The sequence below is a fragment of the Pseudonaja textilis genome, chromosome 16 (genome assembly GCF_049901715.1).
Source record: "Pseudonaja textilis isolate UNSWEBS1 chromosome 16, rPseTex1.2, whole genome shotgun sequence".
Lineage (NCBI taxonomy): Eukaryota > Metazoa > Chordata > Lepidosauria > Squamata > Elapidae > Pseudonaja > Pseudonaja textilis.
The window spans coordinates 1512119-1537284 of NC_142005.1; the positions used below are offsets into that span (position 1 = coordinate 1512119).

General features: G+C 47.7%; 1 protein-coding gene across 1 annotated transcript in view; it reads left to right on the top strand.

Moving 5' to 3' along the window:
• MAP3K11 (mitogen-activated protein kinase kinase kinase 11) overlaps positions 1–23053 on the top strand; it is a 36269-nt gene extending 13216 nt beyond the window's left edge. Inside the window, exons 2-10 of the mRNA XM_087914128.1 lie at positions 3346–3526; positions 4689–4837; positions 8351–8526; positions 9651–9891; positions 11615–11728; positions 14901–15027; positions 16694–16785; positions 19262–19630; positions 21145–23053. Of these exons, the coding sequence (XP_087770254.1) occupies positions 3346–3526; positions 4689–4837; positions 8351–8526; positions 9651–9891; positions 11615–11728; positions 14901–15027; positions 16694–16785; positions 19262–19630; positions 21145–21584 (1889 nt within the window). The 3' untranslated portion in view covers positions 21585–23053. The remainder of the gene's footprint in view (positions 1–3345; positions 3527–4688; positions 4838–8350; positions 8527–9650; positions 9892–11614; positions 11729–14900; positions 15028–16693; positions 16786–19261; positions 19631–21144) is intronic.
• Positions 23054–25166: the final 2113 nt, after the last annotated feature.

A 25166-nucleotide genomic window follows, 5' to 3' on the forward strand; every position in this document is an offset into this window, starting at 1 on the left:
CTCGGTTAACAACAGGAATGTGGGGCTCCCTTATGGTCATAAGTCGAGGACTGCCTGTATTGGAGCGGCCACTGCCAGATCCAGAAAGAGATGGGTGTTTTATTTGGCTGTTAATCGTTTTGTTATTAATTTATTTTATAGATGACAGGCTAACAACTTGGAAGTAGATTTAGAAGTTTAATTCTTTGAAATTCTTTCGGTCTGTTTTCACAAGGGCTGGGAAACCAACATTGCTGTAATAAGTATACTAATCAGTATTCAACTAGGGTGAACATAAGGTGTGTATGTGTTAGAATAGCATTCTTCATTGGCCAAGTGTGGTTGGACACACAAGAAATTTGTCTTGGTACAAATGCTCTCAGTGTACATAAAAAGAAAAGAGACATTCGTCAAGAATTAAGAATAGAATAGAATAGAATAGAATAGAATAGAATAGAATAGAATAGAATAGAACAGAAGAATAAAAGAATATATAGAATAGAATAGAACAGAATAGAATAGAATAGAATAGAATAGAATAGAATAGAATAGAATAGAATAGAATAGAATAGAATAGAAATATAATTCTTTTATTGGCCAAGTGTGGTTGGACACACAAGGAATTTGTCTTGGTACAAATGCTCTCAGTGTACATAAAAGAAAAGAGACATTCGTCAAGAGTTAAGAATAGAATAGAATAGAATTAGATATTGGAAGGAATAGAATAGAATAGAATAGGAATAGAATAGAATAGAATAGAATAGAATAGAATAGAATAGAATAGAATAGAACGGAATTCTGTATGGGCCAAGTGTGATTGGACACACAAGGAATTTGTCTTGGTGCAAATACTCTCAGTGTACATAAAAGAAAAGAGACATTCATCAGAGTCAAGAATCATCAGGTACAACACTTAATAATAGTCATAGGGTACAATAAGCCATCAAATCATACAAAGAAACAGTCAATATAAATCGTAAGGATACAAGTGACAAAGTTACAGTCACAAGTGGGAGGGGATGGATGATAAGGAGTGATGAGAAGATTAACAGTAATAGTAGTGCAGACTTAGTAAACAGTTGGACAGTGTTGAGGGAATTATTTGTTTAGCAGAGTGATGGAGTTTGGGGAAAAACTGTCCTTGTGTCTAGTTGTTCTGGTGTGCAGGGCTCTACAGCGTCGTTTTGAGAGTAGGAGTTGAAACTGCTTATGTCTGGAATGTGAGGGGTCTGTAAATATTTTCACAGCCCTCTTTTTAACTCGGGGTGCAGGATTCAGGTCCTCGATTGAAGGCAGGTGGGTAGCCATTGTTGTTTCTGCAGTCCTAATCACTCTCTGTGACACAGTCTGTGTCTGTCCTGTTGGGTTGCAGAACCAAACCAGACAGTTATAGAGGTGCAGATGACAGACTCCATCATTCCTCTGTAGAATTTGTTTAATCCTTTTGTTTTGTTAATGTCATTTTTTGTTGTTGCTTTAAATCTTTCGGTGCTTTCTAGTTGAACCTCCTTTCCATAAACTAAAAATTTTCTGAGAAATACTGGAGAGATTTTAGCTTCGGTATATAGGGTCTCCTGCCAGAGCAGGGGGTTGGACTAGAAGATCTCTAAGCACCTTCCCATTCCTGTATTCAGCTGAAACGCCAACTTAAGTCGGAGATTGGGACGGCTCCTGCCAGCTTGTGTGCCAAGAAAGAGAAGGAAGCTTGGCATGGTGTCTAAACTGGCTAACTTGGGGAAACCTTTTCAGCCGCAAGGAATTGCTACCAAGGGTGGCTTCCTGGCAGAATTAATTGCAGTGAAAATGGAAGAAAAACAAGGAGAAATCAGAGCTGGGCTTGTTTGAAAGGGAGACAGAAAGAATACCAAGGTTGCATTCACACAACCACGAACCAGTTTGGCAAAAGACATGAGGGCTGAAAACAAACTGCAGCGCTCGTTGGGTTTGAACCTGGATTATTATTTCACAAACTTTACCTAACTTTAGCTAGCTTGTTTTCCTATACAGGTTTTCCTCGACTTTACAACAAGTTCATTTAGTGGCCAAAGTGACTACAGAGTTGAAAAAAAGGGACTTTTTCACAATTACAACCGTTGTAACATTTCCCTCCTGTGGTTACGTGATCCAAATTCAGACGCTTGGGGACTGACTCATATTTACGACAGTTGCAGGGTCATGGGATCACGTCTGACAAGCAAACTCAATGGGGGAAAGACTCATATTCACTTAACAACCGAGTTTCAGTGATCCACTTGATGACGGTGGCCAGGGACGTCGTAAAATGGGGCCACGCTCCCTTTACAAATGTTTCAAGTCCCCCACAGAAATAACAACTGCTTATTCGGGGTGATAAGAGCGCTGAAAAAAATTGACTTATGACCGTTTTTCACACTTAACGACCGTTGGCAGCATCCCCAGGGGACACGTGATCAAAATTCGGCCGCTTTTGGCAACTGGTTCACATGTACGATGGTCACAGTGTCCCCAGGGGTCATGTGATCGCTTTTTGTGACAAGTCAATGGGGAAGCCAGATTCACTTAAGAACCGTGTCACTAATTTAAGAAGTGCCCCGATTCCCTTAACGAATGTGGCAAGAAAGATAGTAAAATGGGGAAAAAAGTCACTTAACAAATATCTCGCTGAGCAACTGAAGTTTGGGACTCAAATTGTGGTCATAAGTCGAGGACTACCTATTGTCGTGTCCTGACAGCGGACAGTGAGGAGGTTACGGAGGAACATGGGCCATTCCTGGAGTCGGGGGAAGGCTCTGCGTCGGAGGCAGAGATGGGGCCAGGGCCGTCCAACAGTTATTAGCTGCCTTTGGAGTAGGAGATCAGTGGGGAAGAAGAACAGCTGGAGCCTGTTCCCAGTGTGCGCATGCACAGAGCTGCCAGATGAAGGGAACAATTAAGGAACAAGGGTCAACTCGGGAGTAAAGGCTCAGGTGGATGGTGAATGGCCCCTCCCATAGGGAACAAAGAGGAGTGAAATGGGAGGGGTGTTTGCTGGAGACAATTAGTTCAGTTAATTAAGGTGAAGATCTGTTCCTGACTTCTTGCCAAGTAATTGCTGCTACAGCGTGGCGTTTGGAAGCTATTGGCCTGGCAACTCTCCAAGCCTGATAAAGGTCTGCGATTGTGAAATCTCATGAAAAGACTTTGCTGGAGAGGAGTTTACTTTAACGTAAATAAAAGGGGTTTTATCGGGATGAGGAATCTGCTTTGTGATCTTGGGAAGCCTCGGTCAGAGCACATATACAGCGAAGAGTTTCCAGAACCAGCTTTTTTTTTTTATAAAAAGCACAGCTTGCTTCTTTCGGGAGTTGTCTGAAAGCGTTCTCTTTTTCCCCCCCCCTCCTTCTACAGTTCTGCTGAGCGAATACGTGGACGACGGCGAGGTCAGCGGGAAAACCCTAAAGATCACTGATTTCGGCCTGGCCAGGGAATGGCACAAAACCACTAAAATGAGCGCAGCCGGGACTTACGCTTGGATGGCGCCGGAGGTCATCAAAAATTCCACTTTTTCCCGGGGTAGCGACGTCTGGAGGTAAGGAGGGAGAGAAAGAAGGAAGTTTCTCCAGGTGGACGAAGGGCTGGAGGTTCAAAACCTGTTTGGCCCTTTGGCCCTGTGTGGAAACTGATGGGCAGCCTTGCCAGGAAAGAAAAAAAAAAAGAGTTATTTAAATGCGTGAATAGCAATAGCTCTTAGACTAAAACAGGTAATTCTCAACTTCGTTTAGTGACAGTTCGAAGTTACAACGGCACTAAAAAAAATAGTAACCTAGGATCCTTTTTTCACAGTTTTGCAGCAACCCTACGATCACGTGTTCAACATTCAGACACTTGGCAGCTGGTTCATATTTATGACGGTCGCAGTGTCCCAAGGGGGTCATGTGATCCCCTTTTGCGACCTTCTGACAAGCAAAGTCAATAGGGAAGCCAGATTCACCTAACAACCGTTTGACTAACTTATCAACTGCACCAATTCACGTCACAATGGTGGCCAGAAACGTCTCCCTTAGGAACAGAAATTGTAGTCGTAAGTCGAGGACTTACCTGTATACTGCTCATAGTGCCCGACAGCCCTCTGTGAGAGGGTTACAGAGTCAGCCTCTTGCCCCCAACAATCTGGGTCCTCATTTTACCCACCTCGGAAGGAGGGAAGGATGAATCAATCTTGAGCTGGTCAAGATCGAACTCCTGGACTGTGGGCAGAGTTTGCTTGCAATTCTGCATTCTGACAGGAAGGAAGGAAGGAAGGAAGGAAGGAAGGAAGGAAGGAAGGAAGGAAAATAGCAATAGCACTCAGACTTATATACCACTTCCCAGTGCATTTACAGCCCTCTCTAAGCGGTTTACAAGGTCAGCCTCTTGACCCCAACAATCTGGGTCCTCATTTTACCCACCTCAGAAGGACGGAAGGCTGAGTCAACCTTGAGCCTGGTGAGACTCGAACTGACGAACCCATCAGGTAGACGACTAATGGGGGTTATTCCTCAACTTACAACTTTTTATCAAATGATCTTTTGAAGTTTGGCCCCATTGCTGGAGGCTTTTCAGAAGAGACTGGACAGCCACTTGTCTGAAATGGGTCTCCTGCTCGAGCAAGGGGCTGGACTAGAAGACCTCCAAGGTCCCAACCAAATAAACGGTTGTAAGTTGAGAACCACCTGTAACCTTTTCCCTGTTTCTTCTTCGTGTTCTTCTAGTTATGGGGTGCTCCTATGGGAACTGCTCACCGGCGAAGTTCCATACCGGGGAATTGACGGGCTGGCTGTGGCTTATGGGGTTGCCGTCAACAAACTCACCCTCCCGATACCATCTACGTGCCCGGAACCCTTTGTACGTTTAATGACGGGTAAGAAAAAGAAATATCTCAAGAGGCCAAATGGGGGATTTTGAGCAGAGCTCAGATAGTTTGGAACAAAAAGTCTCTTTTAAAATGTTTCCCTTCTCTTTGTCAACCCTTAAAACAATCCTATGCCTGTTTTAGGAGTTGCCATAAAAAAGGGGGAAAGGAGGAAGGAAATCTGGAAGAGCCGCACAGCGGTTTGGAAGCAAAAGCACATTCCAACTCTTAGCTTTAAAAGGCTGTAACTAAACTACCAGAGCTTTTGCCCGCAAATATGTTTAATTGGAGAACGTAATTGATGACACCCAGCCTGTGGACGTGCTCAATTGGAGAATGTGATTTATGACACACCCAGTGGGGAGGGGGGAAACAGGGTCACAGGGGACTGTAAGTGACGTATGCCGGAGTTGGCTTCACACAGGGCAGGGCCAGTATGTCGCCTCTAATAAATCCTTTGAAGTTTGAAGTTGAATTTGGCTCGAGAATCATGATTTAATTAATCATGATGAATAGAATAGAATAGAATAGAATAGAATAGAATAGAATAGAATAGAATAGAATAGAATTCTGTATTGGCCAAGTGTGATTGGACACACAAGGAATTTCTCTTGGTGCAAATGCTCTCAGTGTAGATAAAAGAGACGTTCGTCAAGAATCATCAGGGACAACACTTAATAATAGTCATAGGGTACAATAAGCAATCAAATCATACGAGGAAACTGTCAATAAAAATCGTTGGGATGCAAGTGACAAAGTCACAGTCATACAGTCACAAGTGGGAGGGGAGGGGCGATAAGGAGTGATAAGGGCGATTGCCGGAATCCTGACACTCTTCTGTTAACCTAGTGGAAATCTAGGCTTTCAGCACTGTTCCCAGTACAGATAGGTCCTCTAATTATGACCGTTCGTTTAGTGACAGTTCAAATTTATAACGGCACTGGAAAATGTGACTTGAGACTGTTTTTCACCGTTACGACCTTTGCAGCATCCCCAGGGTCATGTGATCAAAATTCAGGCACTTGGCAACGGATTTATATTCATGATGGTTGCAGTATCCCAGAGTCATTTGATCCCCATTTGCGACTTTCTGACGAGCAAAGTCAGTGGGGAATTCACTTAGCAACGTATCAACGTAGTTTCTTAGGGCTCAGCTTTCTCTTCTCTGACTGTTCCTCTCTTTGCCTCCCAAACTCTTTCCCATGTACCTGACACTCTGAACCCTTTCCATAGATCTAGATTCTGTTCCCCTGTTGTGGCCCACCGGTGGCTAGCGGAGCTGGCAGCCAAGTCGGAGAGTGAGAAGGCTGGGGAGGAACGTGGGCCGGGCCTGGAGGCTGAGTAAGGCTCAGACAAGGGCTTTGCATCAGAGGCAGAGATGGGGCCAGGGCAGGCTGGCAGTCATCAGCTGCATTCGGGCTTGGACAGCAGTGAGGCGGAGGAGCTTCTGGAGCCCGTTCCCAGCCTGCGCATGTGCAGAGCTGCCAAAAGGAAAGAACAATTACGAACTAAGGGTCGACGTGGGAGTAAAGCCACAGATGGATGGTGAAGGAGCAAAAGGGGAGGGGGCTTTTGCAGGAAACAACTTGTTCCTTGCAGCAGTGTGACGATCTCTGCCGAGCCCTTCCTTGTCAGCACTGCGTTTGGAAACATTTACTTGGCAACTCGCCAGGCTAGATAAGGCCTGTGCTCCTCATCAGACCCTTGAAAGACTGTTTGCCAGACCTTTGGCTGAATGTGGATGCAAGAAATTCACCTTCGTTTAATAAAAGGGGTTTTGCCAGGACAAAAAGCCTGCTTAGTGCTTTTGGGGGAAGCCTAGATCAGAACAGGACCCTCCCTTTACAGCAGGTTGTCCAACCTTTCACCTTCCCTGGGCCACATTAGAAGATGAAAATTTGGTTTGGGCCGCACATAAAATAAAATAACAGTAACGATACCTGATCATCCAAAAAAAACCATAGAAAACATTTTTTTCATAAGATATCATAAAAATAGTCAACCAGGGAGAAAGGAACGGGCGGGGGGGGGAGAAAGCTCGCCCGCCTCGCGCCTACCTCTCCTCCTGCAAATGGCCCGGCTGGATGCGGCAGGACTGGAAGGTGAGGACCGGGAGGCTCGGTGCAGCAGCGGCGGGGGCAGCAGCAGGGGCAGAAGGCGCTACAACAGCTCTGGCGGCGGCAGTAGCAGGAGATGGCGGAGCGGGACTCTTGGGCTGCGGCTGCCTCGGCACGAGGAGCGCTCTGATGGCGGCCGCCTTTTCTGTTGCTGCTTGGCGTGGCGCTCGCCTCGCGCCTGCCTCTCCTCCTCCTCCTCGCTGGCTCCTCCTCTTGCACGAAGGTTGGGGTGGGCACTGGGCCGCATTACGAGCCGACCTGGGCCGCATGTGGCCCGCGGGCCGCGGGTTGGACAAGCCTGCTTTACAGCCTAAGAAACTAGGGAAGGTTCCATTTGAGTTGCCTTTTTACACCCATTATGCAGCTGAGGGCTGTGCTGTCTTTTATCTGCCTGTTCCCTTGGCAGGATCTCTTTGCCCCGTCTGCCAAGGTCTTTCCCACATACCATGCCTGCCATCTTCTTTACCAACTGAGAAACTAGGGAGAGTCTGTTCTGAGCCTCTCGTCCTACCTATTACACAGCCAAGCGTTATACTGCCTCTTATCTGACCATTCCTGGGGCGTATCTCTTTGCTCCCTCTCCCAAGGTCTTCCCCACATACCATTATAGTCATCTCCTTTACAGCCTCTTGCCCTGTCCGCTCTCTCATCCGACCATTACTGTGCAGGTCTCTTCACTCTGTCTCCCAAGGTCTTCCCACATACTTGCTCATACTCTGTCCATAGATCTATATTCTCCCCACCCCTTTACAGCCTGAGACACTAGGGAGGGTCCCTTCTGAGCTTCTTTCTCCATCCATTATGCAGTTTGAGGGCTATGCTGCCTTTATCTGACTGTTCTCTTTGCCACATCTCCCAAGGTCTTCCCCACACGCTATTCCAACAGTTGCCTTCTTCCTCTTCTCTCCTCGAATCATTCAACAGCCAGCGGTGGGACTTAATTTTTTTTACTACTGGTTCTGGGGGTGTGGTTTGGTGGGCATGGCGGGGAAGGTTACTGCAAAATCCCCCTTCCCTTCCCTTCCCACCCCACTAACCTGCTTTCCAGCTCCGTTCCCCTGTGCAGGGCAACCAAAGGAGACCCAGCTGATCAACTGGGACTTGGGAGGTGGAGAATAGATGGGGTTGGCGGGGCCATTCAGGGGTGGGATTTGCCAGTTCTCCGAACTACTCAAAATTTCCACTACGGGTTCTCCAGAACCGGTCAGAACCGGCTGAAGACCACCTCTGCTTCAACCTGTCTCTGAAGGAGAACACGGTCCCTGCCTTTACGCACCGCTCCAAGATGGCGTTCGTTAGCAGACCGGCCCGGCACCTTGACGTTGCACAGTCTCCAAGGGGCGGCTGATTCTCAACTCCGTTATTTGACTCCTTTCCCTTTTATTTTCCCGCCCCCTCCCGCCAGAGTGCTGGCAGCAGGACCCCCACGCACGCCCCAGCTTTGCCTCCATCCTCGACCAGCTGACAGTCCTCGAAAGACAGGTGCTCCACGACCTGCCACAAGAGTCCTTCCATTCCATGCAGGACGACTGGAAAGTGGAGATCCAGGATATGTTTGACGAGCTGCGTGCAAAAGAGAAGGTGAGAATCCCAGGGGAAAGGCTGGGGAACGGGGTGGTGTGAGTGTGTCCCCTTTCCGAACAGCAGCGGGTTGGACTAGACAACCTCCAGGGTCCCTTCCAGCTCTGTCATTTGTTTAACTGCAGTTAAACGAATAACAAGAGCTGGAGGGGACCCTGGAGGTCTTGTAGTCCAACTCACTGCTCAAGGCAGGACACCCTAAAGCAGGTAGTCCTTGACTTATGACAGTTCGTTTAGTGACCGTTCCAAAGTTACAGCGGCAGTGAAAAAAGCGACTTATGACTGTTTTTCACACTTACAACCGTTGCCGCATCCCTGTGGTCAGGCGATCAAAACTCACACATTTGGCAACTGACTCGTATTTATGAAAGTTGCGGTGTCCCAGGGTCGTACGGTCAGCTTTTGACAAGCGAAGTTAATGGGGTAGCTGGATTCATTTTAACAACCGTGTTTCGAATTTAACCGACTGCAGTGATTGACTTAACAACTGTGGAAGGAAGGTCAGAAAACGGGGCAAAACTCACTTAACAGCTGTCTCGTTTAGCAACAGAAATGTGGGGCTCCATTGAGGTCTGCCTATCTAGGAAATCAAAGCTTCTTTTTGCGGTTTTCTAGAACACGCAGTGTCTTGCTTAGCAACATAATTTTGGGGCTCCATTGTGGTCCTAAGTTGAAAGACTACCTGTGCCATTCCGGACAGGTGGCTGTCCAGTCTCTTCTTAAAAACCTCCCGTGATGGAGCATCCACAACCTCTGGTGGCAAGTCGTTCCACAGGTTAATTGTTCCTCACTGTGAGGAAGTTTCTCCTTAATTCCGGGTTGCTTCTCTCCTTGATTAGTTTCCACCTGTTGCTTCTTGTCCTGCCTTCAGTTCTGGGGCCCAGATATAAAATGTGGATTGATTGATTGATTGATTGATTGTTCTGTTTTCTATAGCCACCCACCTCAGCCTTGGACTCTGCGTGGTGTACGTCCCAAAGCATAAAAACAAATTAAAAATAATTAAAATACAGGGAGGCCTTGAGGCCTTACATCCAGTCGCTTCATAACAATCCCAAGTTACAACAGATCCTGAAAATGGCAGCTAACAATCCCGACGGTTCGGGATCCGTTTCTCTCCCCAGGAGCTGCTGAGCCGGGAGGAAGAGCTGAAGCAGGCGGCCCTGAAGCAGAAGTCCCAGGAGGAATTCCTCCGCCAGCGAGAACACGAACTGGCCCAGTGGGAGCTGGAGGTCTTCGAGCGCGAACTCAGCCTCCTGATCCAGCAGATGAACCGCGACCGGCCGCACGTCAAGAAGCGCAAGGGAACCTTCAAGCGCAACAAGCTCCGAGGGAGGGACAGCGAGCGCATCAGCATGCCGCTCGGTAGGAAGGCCGGGTGCAAGAGAGCCCGCCTGGTGGTGGCGGTGGGGAGGTTTGGTTTTGCGAAAGACGGCCCTGGTAACTTGTTGCGGGTTGCCATGGCAACGGGCCAGCCTTCTCGGGGATTCTGGGAAATAAATACGGTGTACTGAGGGATTCTGGGAAATGAATGGGGCGCACACAGAGATTCTGGGAAATGCGTTCTGGGAAATAGGAATTCTGGGAAATAAATATAGGACACATGGGAAACCAGGGAAATAAATGTGGTGCCCTCAGGGATTCTGGGAAATATTGTGGTGCCCTCAGGGATTATGGGAAATAAATGTAGTGGCCTCAGGGATTCTGGGAAATAAATGTGGTGCCCTCAGGGATTCTGGGAAATAAATGTGGTGCCTTCAGGGATTCTGGGAAATAAATGTGGTGCCCTCAGGGATTATGGGAAATAAATGTAGTGGCCTCAGGGATTCTGGGAAATAAATGTGGTGCCCTCAGGGATTCTGGGAAATAAATGTGGTGCCTTCAGGGATTCTGGGAAATAAATGTGGTGCCTCAGGATTCTGGGAAATAAATGTGGTGCCTCGAGGATTCGGGAAATAAATGTGGTGCCTCAAGGATTCTGGGAAATAAATGTGGTGCCCTCAGGGATTCTGGGAAATAAATGTGGTGCCTCAGGATTCTGGGAAATAAATGTGGTGCCTCAAGGATTCTGGGAAATAAATGTGGTGCCTCAGGATTCTGGGAAATAAATGTGGTGCCTCGAGGATTCCGGGAAATAAATGTGGTGCCTCAAGGATTCTGGGAAATAAATGTGGTGCCTCGAGGATTCTGGGAAATAAATGTGGTGCCTCGAGGATTCCGGGAAATAAATGTGGTGCCCTCAGGGATTCTGGGAAATAAATGTGGTGCCTCGAGGATTCTGGGAAATAAATGTGGTGCCTCAAGGATTCTGGGAAATAAATGTGGTGCCTCAGGATTCTGGGAAATAAATGTGGTGCCTCGAGGATTCTGGGAAATAAATGTGGTGCCTCGATTCTGGGAAATAAATGTGGTGCCTCGAGGATTCTGGGAAATAAATGTGGTGCCCTCAGGGATTCTGGGAAATAAATGTGGTGCCCCGAGGATTCCGGGAAATAGAAGTCTCATACTCACCTATCAGGAGACCATGTTTGATCTGGGAGCAATTAAAAATGGCTCCCTCTCCAAATTCATTGGCTCCTTCTAGAACAATCTTGTATTTTATGGTAGTACTAACCCCAAACTTCATCATGTCGTTCACATTGGAAGAAAAAATACAATCGATCCCAAAACAGAGTTCTATAAAACCAGCCAAAATGCTCCAAGACCCCTATGGGGTGTGTGGAATAGGCAGAATTTCTTTTTTTTTTTCCTGACCTACTTAAATATTTTTTTACACCAGGGGTCTCTTACCGTGGCAACTAGGACTTGTGGACTTCAACTCCCAGAATTCCCCAGTCGGCAAGTTAGAGATCCCTGTTTTATACCAGTTAAACTTTTATAAATTGTTCTGTTCACCACATTTTAATCAGGTTCACCTCGTTTTAATTGGGTTTTTTAAAAAAAACATTTCCCTTTTTTAAAAAAAACTGAGAAAATCCCCAACCAGGGTTAACTCACAGCTTGACGAGTGCAGAAAACGGCTAGGTTTGACTCCATCAGCTTCAAGGTGGTTTTCATGGTTATTTTTCCTCTCCTTTTCTTCTCTCAGATTTTAAGCATCGCATCACGGTCCAAGCATCTCCAGGGCTGGATAAAAGGAAGGACGTCTTTGACGCAGGAGCCGGTGGCTCTCCCACGTTCCCACGATTTCGCGCTATCCAGTGTGAGTGTGGAGCGGACAAATCCCCGCAAAACACATTCTCAACAAGCTTAGATGCCGACAGAGGAAGTCCTCAACTTACGACGATCGGATCACGTCTCTGCAAGGATGCTGCGATGGACTGAAGTTTGAGGACTGGCTGCAAGTCACTTTTTTGTAGTGCCGTCATAAATTTGAACGGTTGCTAAATGTGGGGTGCTCTCCGAGCTTGGTGGTTTTTATTGCTGGTGTTTTATTACCCTACTAGGTAACCGCATTGGTTCTAGAAGTGAGTGAGGTTTGGAGCATTAATTTAGCAACTGATAGAATACTTGTAGCTCAGGGGTCTTTTGGTGTTCTCTGAGCTGGATTGTTTTCTTGCAGACGTTTCATTACCAACTAGATAACATCATCAGTGGTAGGAGGGACGGGGGGGTTGGTCTCTTTGAGCATCAATGATGTTACCTAGTGAATAATGAAATAACTGCAAGAAAACCACCAAGCTCAGAGAGAACCAAGGATCCCACAGTTTTCTTCTTCTTCTTCTTCTTCTTCTTCTTCTTCTTCTTCTCCTCCTCCTCCTCCTCCTTCCCCCTCCTCCTCCTCCCTCCCTCCCTCCTCCTCCCCGGCTCCTCCTCCTCCTCCTCCCCCCTCCTCCTCTTTTCTTCTTCTTCTTCTTCTCCTCTCCTCCTCCTCCCCACCCCCTCCTCCTCCTCCCTCTTCTTCTCCTCCTCCCCTCTTCCTCCCCTCCTCCCCTCCTCTTCTTCTTCTCCTCCTTCCCCCCTCCTCCTCCTCCTCCTCCTCTTCTTCTCCTCCTTCTCCTCCTCCTCTCCTTCTCCTTCTCCTTCTCCTTCTCCTCCTCCTCCTCCTCCTCAGCTCCTTTTCCTCCAATCCACAAACTCCCCCTCCTTTCTAGCACTGCTGAAGTTACCTTTTTGGGTGATGAAATGTCCAAGAAAACCACCAAGCTCAGAGAGCGCCAAGGACCCCTAGTGATTCTCCTCCTCCCCATCCTTCCATCCTTCCTTCCTTCCTCCTCCCCCTCCTCTTCTCCTCCACTCCGCAATCCCCACTGCCTAGCACTGATGATGTTACCCTAGTTGGGTAATAAACCATCTGCAGCCATCTGCAACCACCAAGCTCGGAAACCAACGCAGATCCCCACGTTTAGCAACTGTTCAAAATTAGGAAGGCCCCGGGGGAAAAAGTACCTTGAAGCTGGTCCTCAAACCTAAGACCATTGCAGCCTCCCTGCAGTCACGTGATCGAAACTCAGGGGCTTGGCCATGGGGCTCACATTTGCAACGGTGGTGGGATCCCGCAATCACGGGATCACTATTTAAGATCTTCTCATCCGGTTATGACACGCGAAGACAGCGGGGGAGGCTGGATTTGTATAATTACCCTGGTGACTCACTTAGGGACTGCAGCCAAAAAGATAATAAAATCAGACACGCTCCTGTAAGGACTTATCGTGGCTGGCTGTCAGAATTCCGGCAATTACCCCAAATTAAATCATGGTCTTGAGCCAAACTTCCAAAACTTCAAAACGATTTATTGGGAGTTAACATGTCCGGCACTGCCTAGGTGGAGCCGACTCTGAGACATATAATTCATTGTCACCCTTGACCCTGGTTTTCCCCCTACCCCCTGGGTGTATCATAATTCATATTCTCCAATGGGACACCTCCATAGCCAAGAGTCATCAATCGTGTTAGAATGGCAGAAACTTCAGTCACCTAATTACTATATTTGAAAAACTATGTATGGAATGCACTTTCGATTTCCAAGCTGCCGCACTTGCTCGTTCAAACCCCTTTCCCCCCTCCCTTTCTGTCGGCAACTCTAAAATGACCATAGAAATATTTTATGAGTTGACACTGATTACTACATTGTTTAGCCACGAAAGGTCCAGTCTCAATTGTAATTCGAATATTACTTTTACTTATTAGAGGAGGAGGAGGAGGCCTGAATAGATTCCACTTGCACGGCCCAGTTCTGAAGAGCTAAAGGCCCAGTAGTGGGGCATGGCCCTGGGGTTGGGGAACCCTGTCCTAGGTTGATGAAGCACCCACAACTTCTGGTGGCAGGCTGTTCCACTGGTTAATTGTTCTCACTGTCGGGAAATTCCTCCTGAGTTCCAGGTTGCTTCTGTCCTTGATGAGTTTCCATCTGTTGTTTCTTGTCCTGCCTTCAGGTGCTTTGAGCCCCTCAAATATTGGAAGACTGGCAGCTGGTTCATACTTATGACTGTTGCTGTGTCCCAAGATCATGTGATTTCAACCCCCCCCCCTTTGCAGCCTTCCGACAAGCCAAGTCAATGGAGAAGCCAGGTTCACTTAACAACGGTGTGACTAACTTATCCACTGCAATGATTCGCTTAACAACTGTGGTTGGAAAGGTCGTAAAAATGGGGCAAAGCTCCCTTAACAAATGTCTCACTTAGCCACAGAAATTATCATGCCCCTGATTTGGAGGGGGAGGCCGAGCAGCTGCAGGGAACAGGAGTGTGGCTCTGTTGGCTGTGGAGGAAACGGGGGAAGGGCAAAGTCTGGCTGGGCAGAGCAGGGGAGAGGTAGAACAAGGGAGAGGGTGTTCAGAGGAAGACCCAGGTCCACCCCCTCTTCATCCTAGGGCATGCAGGGAGGAACGGAGAAGGGAGCAACGTGGGTTGCCTGGCTTACGGGAGAGGAAAGGGCCCTGATTCCCTTCATTAGCCATAGCTGGGAGTTTAAAAGAGATGCATGATGAGTGTGGCAGCTGCTGGGAGCAAACGTGAGTTCATCTTGTGTTGACTTTGCTTATCTGCGTTCCTGGCGTCTTCCCAACCGTGTTGAGTTATTGCTGTGCCTTCACGTCTGGAATTCTTGCTCCTCCCCTGCCGGACTCATTACTTCGGGTTTGGCTTGTTTGGACTTTAAGTTACAGTTTTTGTTGACCACGTTTTGGACTGAATTTTCTGCAGTCAAAGGCTGTTCTCCAGCCAGAAGGTAACCTGGACATTGGGGGCAAAGTTGGAGGTAATAAAGAGACTCTTCTTGCTTATTTGACTGTGTTGCCTTTGTGCCACGCCCCTTTGGGTCATCACAGAAATGTTGGACTCAATTGTGTCACAAGTCGAGAATTACCTGTATTGCAGCAGTCAGCAGTGTACGGTTTGTTTAATTATCCCGTTGTTTGTTTATCCTCCCCACAGTGGAACCGAGTGAGAGCGATCAATCCTGGAACCGACAAGCATCTCGTCGGGGCGATGAGACCTGGAATGGCCATACCAAGAGCCCAGGCTCCCCTAAGATGTCTGAGGGCAGTACGCAAAACGGCAGGTAGAGAGCATCTATCTCACCCCCTTCGCCATCTGTCGGAGCAATCTCCTTTCTACCAATGAATTAATAGGATTTATGCAGCTCGAATTAGGAAGCGGAATGGGGTACCCTGTCCCCATTTTGGACATTCCTCCCTACAACGAAATTGGGTGCTCCTCGCTTAAGAACCGCTCAGAATTGTGAAAGATTTCCCCACAGTCTTGTAATCTGGCTGGTGAATTCTGGGAGTTGAAGTCCATGCATCCTGCACACCTAGAGTACTGCATCCAGTTTTGGTCATTGGACTATCAAAAAGACACTGAGACACTAGAAAGAGTGCAGAGAAGAGTAACCAGGATGATGAGGGGATTGGAGGCTCCAACATATGAAGAACGGTTGCAGGAACTGGCTAGTCTAGGGAAGAGAAGGACCAGGGGAGACAGGAGAGCATCTTCCAATATTTGAGGGGCTGCCTCAGAGAGGAGGAGGAAGGGGGTCAAGCTATTCTCCAAAGCAAGAGGGGGAGGGAGGGAGGGAGAAAAGGAAGGAAGGAAGGAAGGATGGACAGAAGACTTGCCTAGTTTAAGGAAAAGAAGGATGGGTGACATGATAGCAGTTTCCCAATATCTCAGGGCTTGCCACGAAGAAGAGATGTGAAAAAGACGTTGAGACTCTAGAAAAAGTGCAAAGAAGAGCAACCAGGATATTGAGGGCACTGGAAGCTGAAACATATGATGAACGGTTGCAGGAACTGGGCCTGGCTAGTGTAGTGAAGAGAAGGACCAGGGGAGACAGGAGAGCAGCCTTCCGATATTTGAGGGGCTGCCCCAGAGAGGAGGAAGGAGTCTCAAGCTATTCTCTAAAGCCCCCGAAGGCCAGAGAAGGAATAGTGGATGGAAACTGAACAAGGAGAGATTCAACCTGGAAATAAGGAGGAGATTTCTGATAGTGGGAACAATCAACCCATGGAACAGAAGTTGCCTTCGGAAGTCGTGGGAGCTTCATCCCTGGAAGTTTTCGAGAAGAGGCTGGACTCCCATCTGTCAGAAACGGTGTAGGGTCTCCTGCTTGGATAGGGGGTTGGACTAGATGACCTACAAATTCCCTTCCAACTTTGTTAATCTAATCAGAAATAAACAGTACCCCAAATTAAGGAACTGCCAACTCAAACAAACAAGTGAATAGCCTAATGAAGGAACCACCAAAAATATTCCCACCAACACTGACAGGACAAGCCACAAGTATACAAAACGAGAGCAAACCCCACTCCCCTTCTAGCACTGATGATGTTACCTAGTTGGGTAATGAAACACCTGCAAGTTCAGGGACTATCAACGAACCCACAGAACGTTGCTTTTTATCCAAGAAATTCACCCAACAATGATAAAACATAATTTCTCCCATCCTAGCAAATCCTCCGTGATTTTGTTCCACGTTTAACAAATATGAAGAGACTGGACTTTCCATCTGTCGGAAATGGCGTAGGGTCTCCTGCTTGGCCGGGGGGTTGGACTAGATGACCTACAAGATCCCTTCCAATTCTGTCCATCTGTTAAAAGTTAACAGCTCACAGTGAGCACCAGAATCAAATGGGGAATATAATGAAAATATTGTTGGCGGAGTCAGGGACTCCCACAGACCCACAGTTTCAAAATTGTCACCCAGTCCTTGTGTCTCTCCACGGCAGGAGAAGATCGCGGCCAGAAGAAACAACGTGGTACGTAGAACCGGTCGGTTCCCCTGTTCCCTCACAACTCCACTCTCAGCCCAGCCAGAATGGTGAGTCTCTTCTTTTTGATCAGTTTCGTTGCAATTAAGGGCAGTCCTCAACTTAACAACTGTGTCAGGATTTGGGCAGTTACTCCAATTAAACCATGAGCCTCGAGCCACACTCCCAAAACTTGAAAGGATTTATTAGAAGTTAACATGCCAGCGTTGCCCTGGGCGTAGCCGACTCTGAGATACGCAATTCACCGTCACCCTTGATCTTGCTTTCCCCCCCACCCCTCTGGGTGTATCATAATTCATATTCTCCAACAAAACACATCCATAGGCAAGAGTCATCAATCATGCTCTCCAGTTAGATTTTTTTTCTTGGCGGAAGCTTCAGCCATCTAATCAGTCTTTGAAGAAAATATGAACGGAATGTACTTTCGATTCTACACTGCCGCCTGCTCTTTGAGACTCTCCCCCACTTCTCTCTGTTGGAAACTATAAAACGTGTATACAAAATGTTTTATGAGTTGACAAATTGTTTTGGTTAGTGACTGTTCCAAGTTAAAACAGCCCTGAGGGGAAAAAAAATGACTGATGGCCATTTTTCACACTTACGACCATTGCAGCATCTCCCCTGGTCACGGGATCGGAATTCGGACGCTTGGCAATGGGTTCATATTTATGACACGGTCACAGCGTCACTTGATTCCCCTTTTGCGACCTTCTGATTAGCCAAGTGAATAGGAAAGCCAAGATTCGCTTAACGACGTTGTTCGTAATTTAACAACTGCAGGGATTCACTTAACAACCGTGGCAAGAGAGCTCGTAAAACGGGGCAGACTCGCTTCACAACTCTCTCTCTTAGCAACAGAAATTTGGGGCTCAACCATCGTAAATCGAGGTCTACCTTATACTTCCTAAACCAAGGATCTTCAAACTTGGCAAATTTAAGACTTGTGGACTTCAACTCCCAGAATTCCTGAGCTAACATGACTGGAAGAGGAGGAATTCTGGGAGTTGGAAGTCTACAAGTCTTAAAGCTGTCAAGTTTGAAGACCTCTGAACAGGTGTTAACCTGTGCAACTACCGTGTTTCTCATATAAGGCCGGGTCTTTTTTTTTTTTTTTTTTGAGCCCTGAAAAAATGGCTAGGCCGTCTTTTCGGGGGTGACTTAATTCCTGCCCCCCTTGCATCTTCGGGTGGGTGGGCGGTGACGGCTTGGATGTTGACCTCAGCATTAGTGGGGCACTTCGTATCAGGGTCAACGCAGGCAGCACCATATCTGGGTGTGCCACAAAAGTACTTCCTAACAGCAAGGCCCCCCCACCATTCCCCCCTATTTCGCATGTTTTAATATAGGCCTTAATTTGGGGAGAGGGGCTTAATTTCATTTCATGCCTATAAAACATGCTGGGACTTCCTATTGGGGGAGGCCGTATTGTTGGGGAAACAGGGTGCAACTCCCAGCAGCCAGTGAGAAGAGAGGGAGGGGAGAGCAGGATTGGCTCCTGGAGGATGGCAATAGGACCCCCTACTACAGGGGTCTTCCAACTTGATAGCCTTAAGACTTGTGGACTTCAACTCCCAGAATTCCTCCTCCTCCAGTTATGTTAGCTCAGGAATTCTGGGAGTTGAAGTCCACAAGCCTTAAAGCTGTCAAGTTTGAAGACCCTTGGTTTAAGAAGTATAAGATAGGCCTTGATTTATGAGGTTTGAAGACCCCTGTCCTAAACAGACATATAAAAATGTCCCAATAGTCATTTTTAGTTATTATATCACGAATTAGCTCTATTCCAAGCCAAAAATTAGTGTTAGAACACTAATTAGAAAAGGATAGAACATCTTAATTTTCCTCTTCCCTCCTCTTTATCTTTCCTTTTATGCTGGGCCTTTTTTTAAAAATATATTAACTAACCTAACCTAGTTTGTTTGTTTGTTTTTCATTCTGGAAGCCCATCAGGGGAGGTTAAATATTTTCGAATAACTCAGATTGACCATTAAAGGGGACAACTTTTGATTTATTACAATTAAGACGACATCTACTGAATAATGAATGGAATTACAGTATGTGACAAATGTGACAGATAAAAGTAAATATGTATAATGAATATAGAAATGAAACAAGGATTTTAGATAATATTGTAAAACAAGATATGAGAATATTTAAAGACAAATGAAATAAGTTACAATATGAACTGGAAATGGATAAAATAAGGTGCAATGAATATAAGAATACTTGAGAATATTTAAAGGAAAATGGAAAAAATAACAATATGATATGAAATGGAACATGAAAGATGAATATGTAATTAAGGTCACGTTTGTATTGAAATGTAAAAACCTGGAACCACATCGTTCACCCAAAGAGATGATTTTTTAAAATATACAAATAAAAAAATTTTTTTTTTAAAAAGGGAGGTTAAATATTTTAAGAGAAAGAAACAGACCCCAATCTATAGGCTAATGAGAGGAAACCCAACCCAACCCGGGTTTAAATTGGAGTTTCATTTAAAGTTACTGCTTATCTTTTTCTTTCCAGGCGACGTTCCTGTCGTCAACTCTGCAGAAACCGAGGAGCCACCACTGGAAAGGCTGAACGGGCCCCGGCTCATCCAGAGAGTTTTACTCCGGGGTTCGGCCTTGCTGGCTTCCCTGGGCTTGGGCCGAGAGTTGCCGGTCCCTTCTCCGGAGGGGCCCAGGGAGGGGCCAACTTCAAGGAAGCCATCTCCCCGAAGAGAGCCTACTCCTGCTTTACAGGTGGAGCCCTGCAAGGATGAGGCTGCCACTGATCTCCTCATTGAACTGGACTCGGTGGGGGACAGGACAGCCTTGCCACCTCTCTGGACACAAGAGTCACCCCGGGCGGCACAACTCGCAGAAGGCCGGACCACTAAGGCTCAAAAGTGGGGTGAGTGGCACCAGTCCAGCCATCTTAAGGCATGTTGGCTGGGGGATTCTGGGAGTTGAAGACCATTCATGTTAAAACATGATGGCCGGGGGATTCTGGGAGTTGAAGTCCACCCAACTTAAAGTCTGCTGGCCCACTCCTCTTAAAGCAGGCTGGCTGGGGGATTCTGGGAGTTGAAGACCATTCATGTTCAAACATGATGGCCGGGGGATTCTGGGAGTTGAAGTCCACCCATCTTAAAGCAGGCTGGCTGGGGATTCTGGGAGTTGAAGACCATTCATGTTCAAACATGATGGCCGGGGATTCTGGGAGTTGAAGTCCACCCATCTTAAAGCAGGCTGGCTGGGGGATTCTGGGAGTTGAAGACCATTCATGTTCAAACATGATGGCTGGGGATTCTGGGAGTTGAAGTCCACCCAACTTAAAGCATGCTGGTTGGGGATTCTGGGAGTTGAAGTCCACCCATCTTAAAGCAGGCTGGCTGGGGATTCTGGGAGTTGAAGACCATTCATGTTCAAACATGATGGCTGGGGATTCTGGGAGTTGAAGTCCACCCAACTTAAAGCATGCTGGTTGGGGATTCTGGAGTTGAAGTCCACCCATCTTAAAGCATGCTGGCTGGGGAATTCTGGGAGTTGAAATCCACCCATCTTAAAGCATGCTGGCTGGGGATTCTGGGAGTTGAAGTCCACCCATCTTAAAGCATGCTGGCTGGGGATTCTGGGAGTTGAAGTCCACCCATCTTAAAGCATGTTGGCTGGGGGATTCTGGGAGTTAAAGTCCACCCAACTTAAAGCATGCTGGTTGGGGATTCTGGGAGTTGAAGTCCACCCATCTTAAAGCATGCTGGTTGGGGGATTCTGGGAGTTGAAGTCCACCCAACTTAAAGCATGCTGGTTGGGGATTCTGGGAGTTGAAGTCCACCCAACTTAAAGCATGTTGGCTGGGGGATTCTGGGAGTTAAAGTCCATTCATGTTAAAACATGATGCCCAGGGGATTCTGGGAGTTAAAGTCCACCCAACTTAAAGCATGCTGGCTGGGGGATTCTGGGAGTTAAAGTCCATTCATGTTAAAACATGATGGCTGGGGGATTCTGGGAGTTGAAGTCCACCCAACTTAAAGCATGCTGGTTGGGGATTCTGGGAGTTGAAGTCCACCCATCTTAAAGCATGCTGGTTGGGGGATTCTGGGAGTTGAAGTCCACCCAACTTAAAGCATGCTGGTTGGGGATTCTGGGAGTTGAAGTCCACCCATCTTAAAGCATGTTGGCTGGGGGATTCTGGGAGTTAAAGTCCATTCATGTTAAAACATGATGCCCAGGGGATTCTGGGAGTTAAAGTCCACCCAACTTAAAGCATGCTGGCTGGGGGATTCTGGGAATTGAAGACCATTCATGTTAAAACACGATGGTTGGGGGATTCTGGGAGTTGAAGTCCGCCTATCTGCAGTTTAGATGCACCCGAATGTCTTCCCTAGAGTCAATTGCAGCTTTTCTCTTCCCCTCTTTCTGCAGATGGCGCTTTCCCATCTCCCTCCTCCCCCCGCAGCCCCCGTTCCCCTCGCCCCTCCCTTCACCCAACCCTCATTTCCCGCCCCCGCCCCTCCCCTCTCCGCAGCCGGATCGACCCCTGGAGCTTCGTGTCGTCGGGATCCCGGGCCTCGCCAGCGGTCACCCCAGTCCAGTCGCCCTCCCTGGGTCCACGTCACTTCAAACCACTCGCTCCCGAAAGCACCAATCCTTTCGGGGCGCCCGTTTCAGATCCTTTCGCCTGGGGGGACTTTTCGGCGCCCGCCGACCCTTTTCTCAGGACCTCCGCACGGGCTGCCCCAGGGACGCTCGACCCCGCAGTTTGCTGGACCTCCAGACCTCTCCCAACTCCGCCAGACGACTTGCCAGCCTCCTCCTGGTGGGGGGAGACCTCCTGCCCACGGGGAAACCCGGTCCCCAAATGACCAGGGACGCACCATTTCTGGAAATACGCCTGCCGGGCTTCACGGGACACGGGCCATGGCCCGTCGCGTGGCCAAAGATCCGAGGACCACAGACGGCTGTTCTACAGGGAAGGAATTTTTTTTTTAAAAAAAAAGACCTTGAACCTCAGTGGTGAAAACTTTGCTGGGGGCGGTCACACAAAGGGAGGAGGGGCTAATTTCCTCCCCAAATCTCCACTATGCAATGAACACTAAGCTGTCGCGGCCAATGTGGATCGCCTTGTGGTGCCCTTTTCCCCATTGCCATCCCTGCTCCTCCTGACAGGCAGCTATCTGGGTTCTCACCTCGGCTCCCTTTCCTCCCACCACAGGACCCCCTGCCCCCCACAGTCCTAGTTAACTTTCCATTCCCTCCCTCCATCTCACCCGGAAAAAAAATATGCAGCCAAGTGAGGCCTTTGCCCAAAGTTTGTCTTTTTGCACACCAAGAGAGGCAATGTGATGACCCAAAGGGGCGTGGCACAAAGGCAACCCAGTCAGATGATCAGTAGGAGTCCCTTTATTAGCTCCAACTTTGCCCCCAATGTCCTGGTTACCTTCTGGGCTGGAGGAAAACTCTCCCAGGAACAGCCTTTAACTGCAGGGAATCCAGTCCAAAACGTGGTCAGCAAAAACTGGAACTATAACTCCAATCAAGGCAAAATGAGGTCATTAGTCCAACAGGGCAGGAGAAGGAATTCCAGGCGTGAAAGAACGGCAGTAAATCAACCCAGTTGGGAGGATGCCAGGAACACAAGATAACCAAAGTCAACACAAGATAAACTCATGTTTGCTCCCAGCAGCTGCCGCACTCAACTTGCATTTCTCTTCCCAGCTGCAGCTAATGAAGGGAATCAGGGCCCTTTCCTCCCCCGTAAGTCACCCAACCCACATTGCTCCCTTCTCCAATCCTCCCTGCGTGCCCTAGGATGAAGAGGGGGTGGGCCTGAGTCTTCCTCTGAACTCCCTCTCCCTTGTTCTACCTCTCTCCTGCTGTGCCCAGCCAGACTTTGCCCTTCCCCAGTTTTCTCCACTGCCAACGGAGCCACACTCCCGCTCCCTGTCAGCTGCTCGGCTTCCTCCTCGGATTCAGACTCCGACAGGGGCACGACAGCCAAGGGTAACAGGCAGGGGACCAAATGTGGGGGCAGGTGTCCATCAAGCGGCCCCCTCCTCAGCCCTTGACTTGAGGCCAAAGCGAAAAGCAGAGGAAATTCCCACATTCCCAAAAGCACTTTGAGTGTGCAATTCTACTGTGTTCTTCTTTCCCCTACTTGAAATTCACACGTGTGCCGGGCTCCCTCTGACTTCCTCCTCCATATATGTGCACGCATGCACACACTCCTGTGAGCAGGGTGGGAGCGGGGAGCCAACTGTGTTCAGGACCGTCCCAGCTCCGGACGGGCCGAGCCTGTGAAACGAGACCAAATAAACCTCCGGATATATTGCCATTGTGCGAAGGTGTCTGTTTGGGAATTCGGATCGGCTACAAAATAAAAGGCGATTGAGCATTGTTGCGCATGGAATTGGGTGGCATCCGCATTGCACTTATGCCACCCTCCTTATACAGGGAGTGTTCGGACTTTAGTTCATTTAGTGACCGTTCTACGTTCCAAGGGCCATTGAAAAAAAGCGACTTATGACCGTTTTGTCACCGTTACAACCCCATGCTCGTGGGATCAGAATGCAGAGGCTTGGTGACTGCTTCATACTTATGACGGTTGCTGTGTCCCAAGGTCACGGGATTTTCCCCTTTTGGGACCCTTGGGACACAAGCCAAGTCGATGGGGAAGCCAGATTCACTTAAAGACCTGGGTTACCGACTTAACAACTGCAGTGATTCACTAGGCCAGACAAGGAATCATGGATGGAAACTGAACAAGGAGAAATTCAACCTGGAAACAAGGAGAAACTTTCTGACAGTGGGAACAATCAACCAACGGAACAGAAGTTGCCTTCGGAAGTTGTGGGAGCGCCATCGCTCGAGGCCTTCAAGAAGAGACTGGACTGCCATTGGTCAGAAATTGGTGTAGGGTCTCCTGCTTGGGCCGTGGGTTGGACTAGATGACCTACAAGGTCCCTTCCAACTCTGCATCTGTTATATGCTATCTGCTTAACAACGGTGGCGAGAAAGGTCGTGCAATGACTCACTTAACAAATGTCTCACTTCACAACGGATTGGCAGAGTTGGAAGGGACCTTGTAGGTCATCTAGTCCAACCCACCCCTCCAGCCAATGTTGGGCTCCCTTGCGGTTGCAATTCAAGGACTTACCTCTATTGGCAAACGTGAGGAACTAGCTCCTTTATCCACAGTGGATGATCTCTGCAATCACAGATTTAAGGAAACTGGAATTTCTGTTGCTAAAGCGAGGCCCTTGTTAACTTTGTCCCATTTGATTTTCCGACAGTCTGGTTGTTAAGTGAAGCACTGCGGTTCTTAAGTGAATCATGCGGCTCACTTAACTTCACCTCTGAGGCTGTGAATCCATTTGCAAAAATGAACCGGGGAGGAGGGGAATCCCTGACATTTTTTTGCCCTCCTCTGCTTCAACTAAAACATTGCAATAAATTTAAATTTGCTGCTGAAAGCAGGTCATGTGCCTTCCTACCACCAGCGAGGAAAGGAAAGGATATGGTTACAACCTGATAAGGAATTTTGTTTTCTAATTTATCCATCCTTTGTGCTGCGTGGCAGCTGGTTATCATCCCCTTAGCCAAGTTTCCAGGATATCCTGAGGGGTCCCCAAAATCTTTTTCCTAGAAGGAAGGACATCAGCCTGCCCAACGATTGTTCTTCTAATATAAATACTGATCAGTAGATAGGAACTACTGCCGCTGGTATATAGAATACTACATCTAGAATACTGCATCCACTTTTGGTCACCGCACTATAATAAAGGTGTTGAGACTAGAAAGAGTGCAGAGAAGAGCAACTAGGATGATGAGGGGACTGGAGGCTAAAACAGGGTCTTATTCTGTCACTAGAATAGAATAGATCTGGAAGGGACCTTGGAGGTCTTCTAGTCCAGCCCCGTGCTCAAGCAGAAGAACCTATACAATCTCAGACAAGTGGCTGTCCAGTCTCTTCTTTTTTTTTATTAAATTTTATTGGTTTTTGAAAACAAACATAAACAAAACATAAAAACATCAAGCTATCTTCCTTAGGTGTACATACAGTGTGCCGGTTGGTTTACAAATTGTTTTGTCCTTCCATTTCGTAATCTTCAATTACAGTTACATTACATATAATCTCAGGTTGGATGAAACCTCACTCAAGGTTCTTATCAATAAACAAACACAATTCCTCTAATTCTCGTGATGTCATCAAATACAGTTTAGGCTTAGGGAGCTTCGCCCCTGGCAGAATCTCAATGCTGCAATGTGTAGGGGGGGTGACCGCATCCAACGCTTCCTCACTAAAAAACCTCCCTTAAGTCCCGATACTCTTCAGGGATTTTTTCCTATCCCACAATGCTTTCACTGCCCATCGATGCCAACTCTGTGGAATTCTGGGGCTTTCTTACCCTGCTTCTGGGGGTTGGTCTGTGCATATGCGCAGTAGC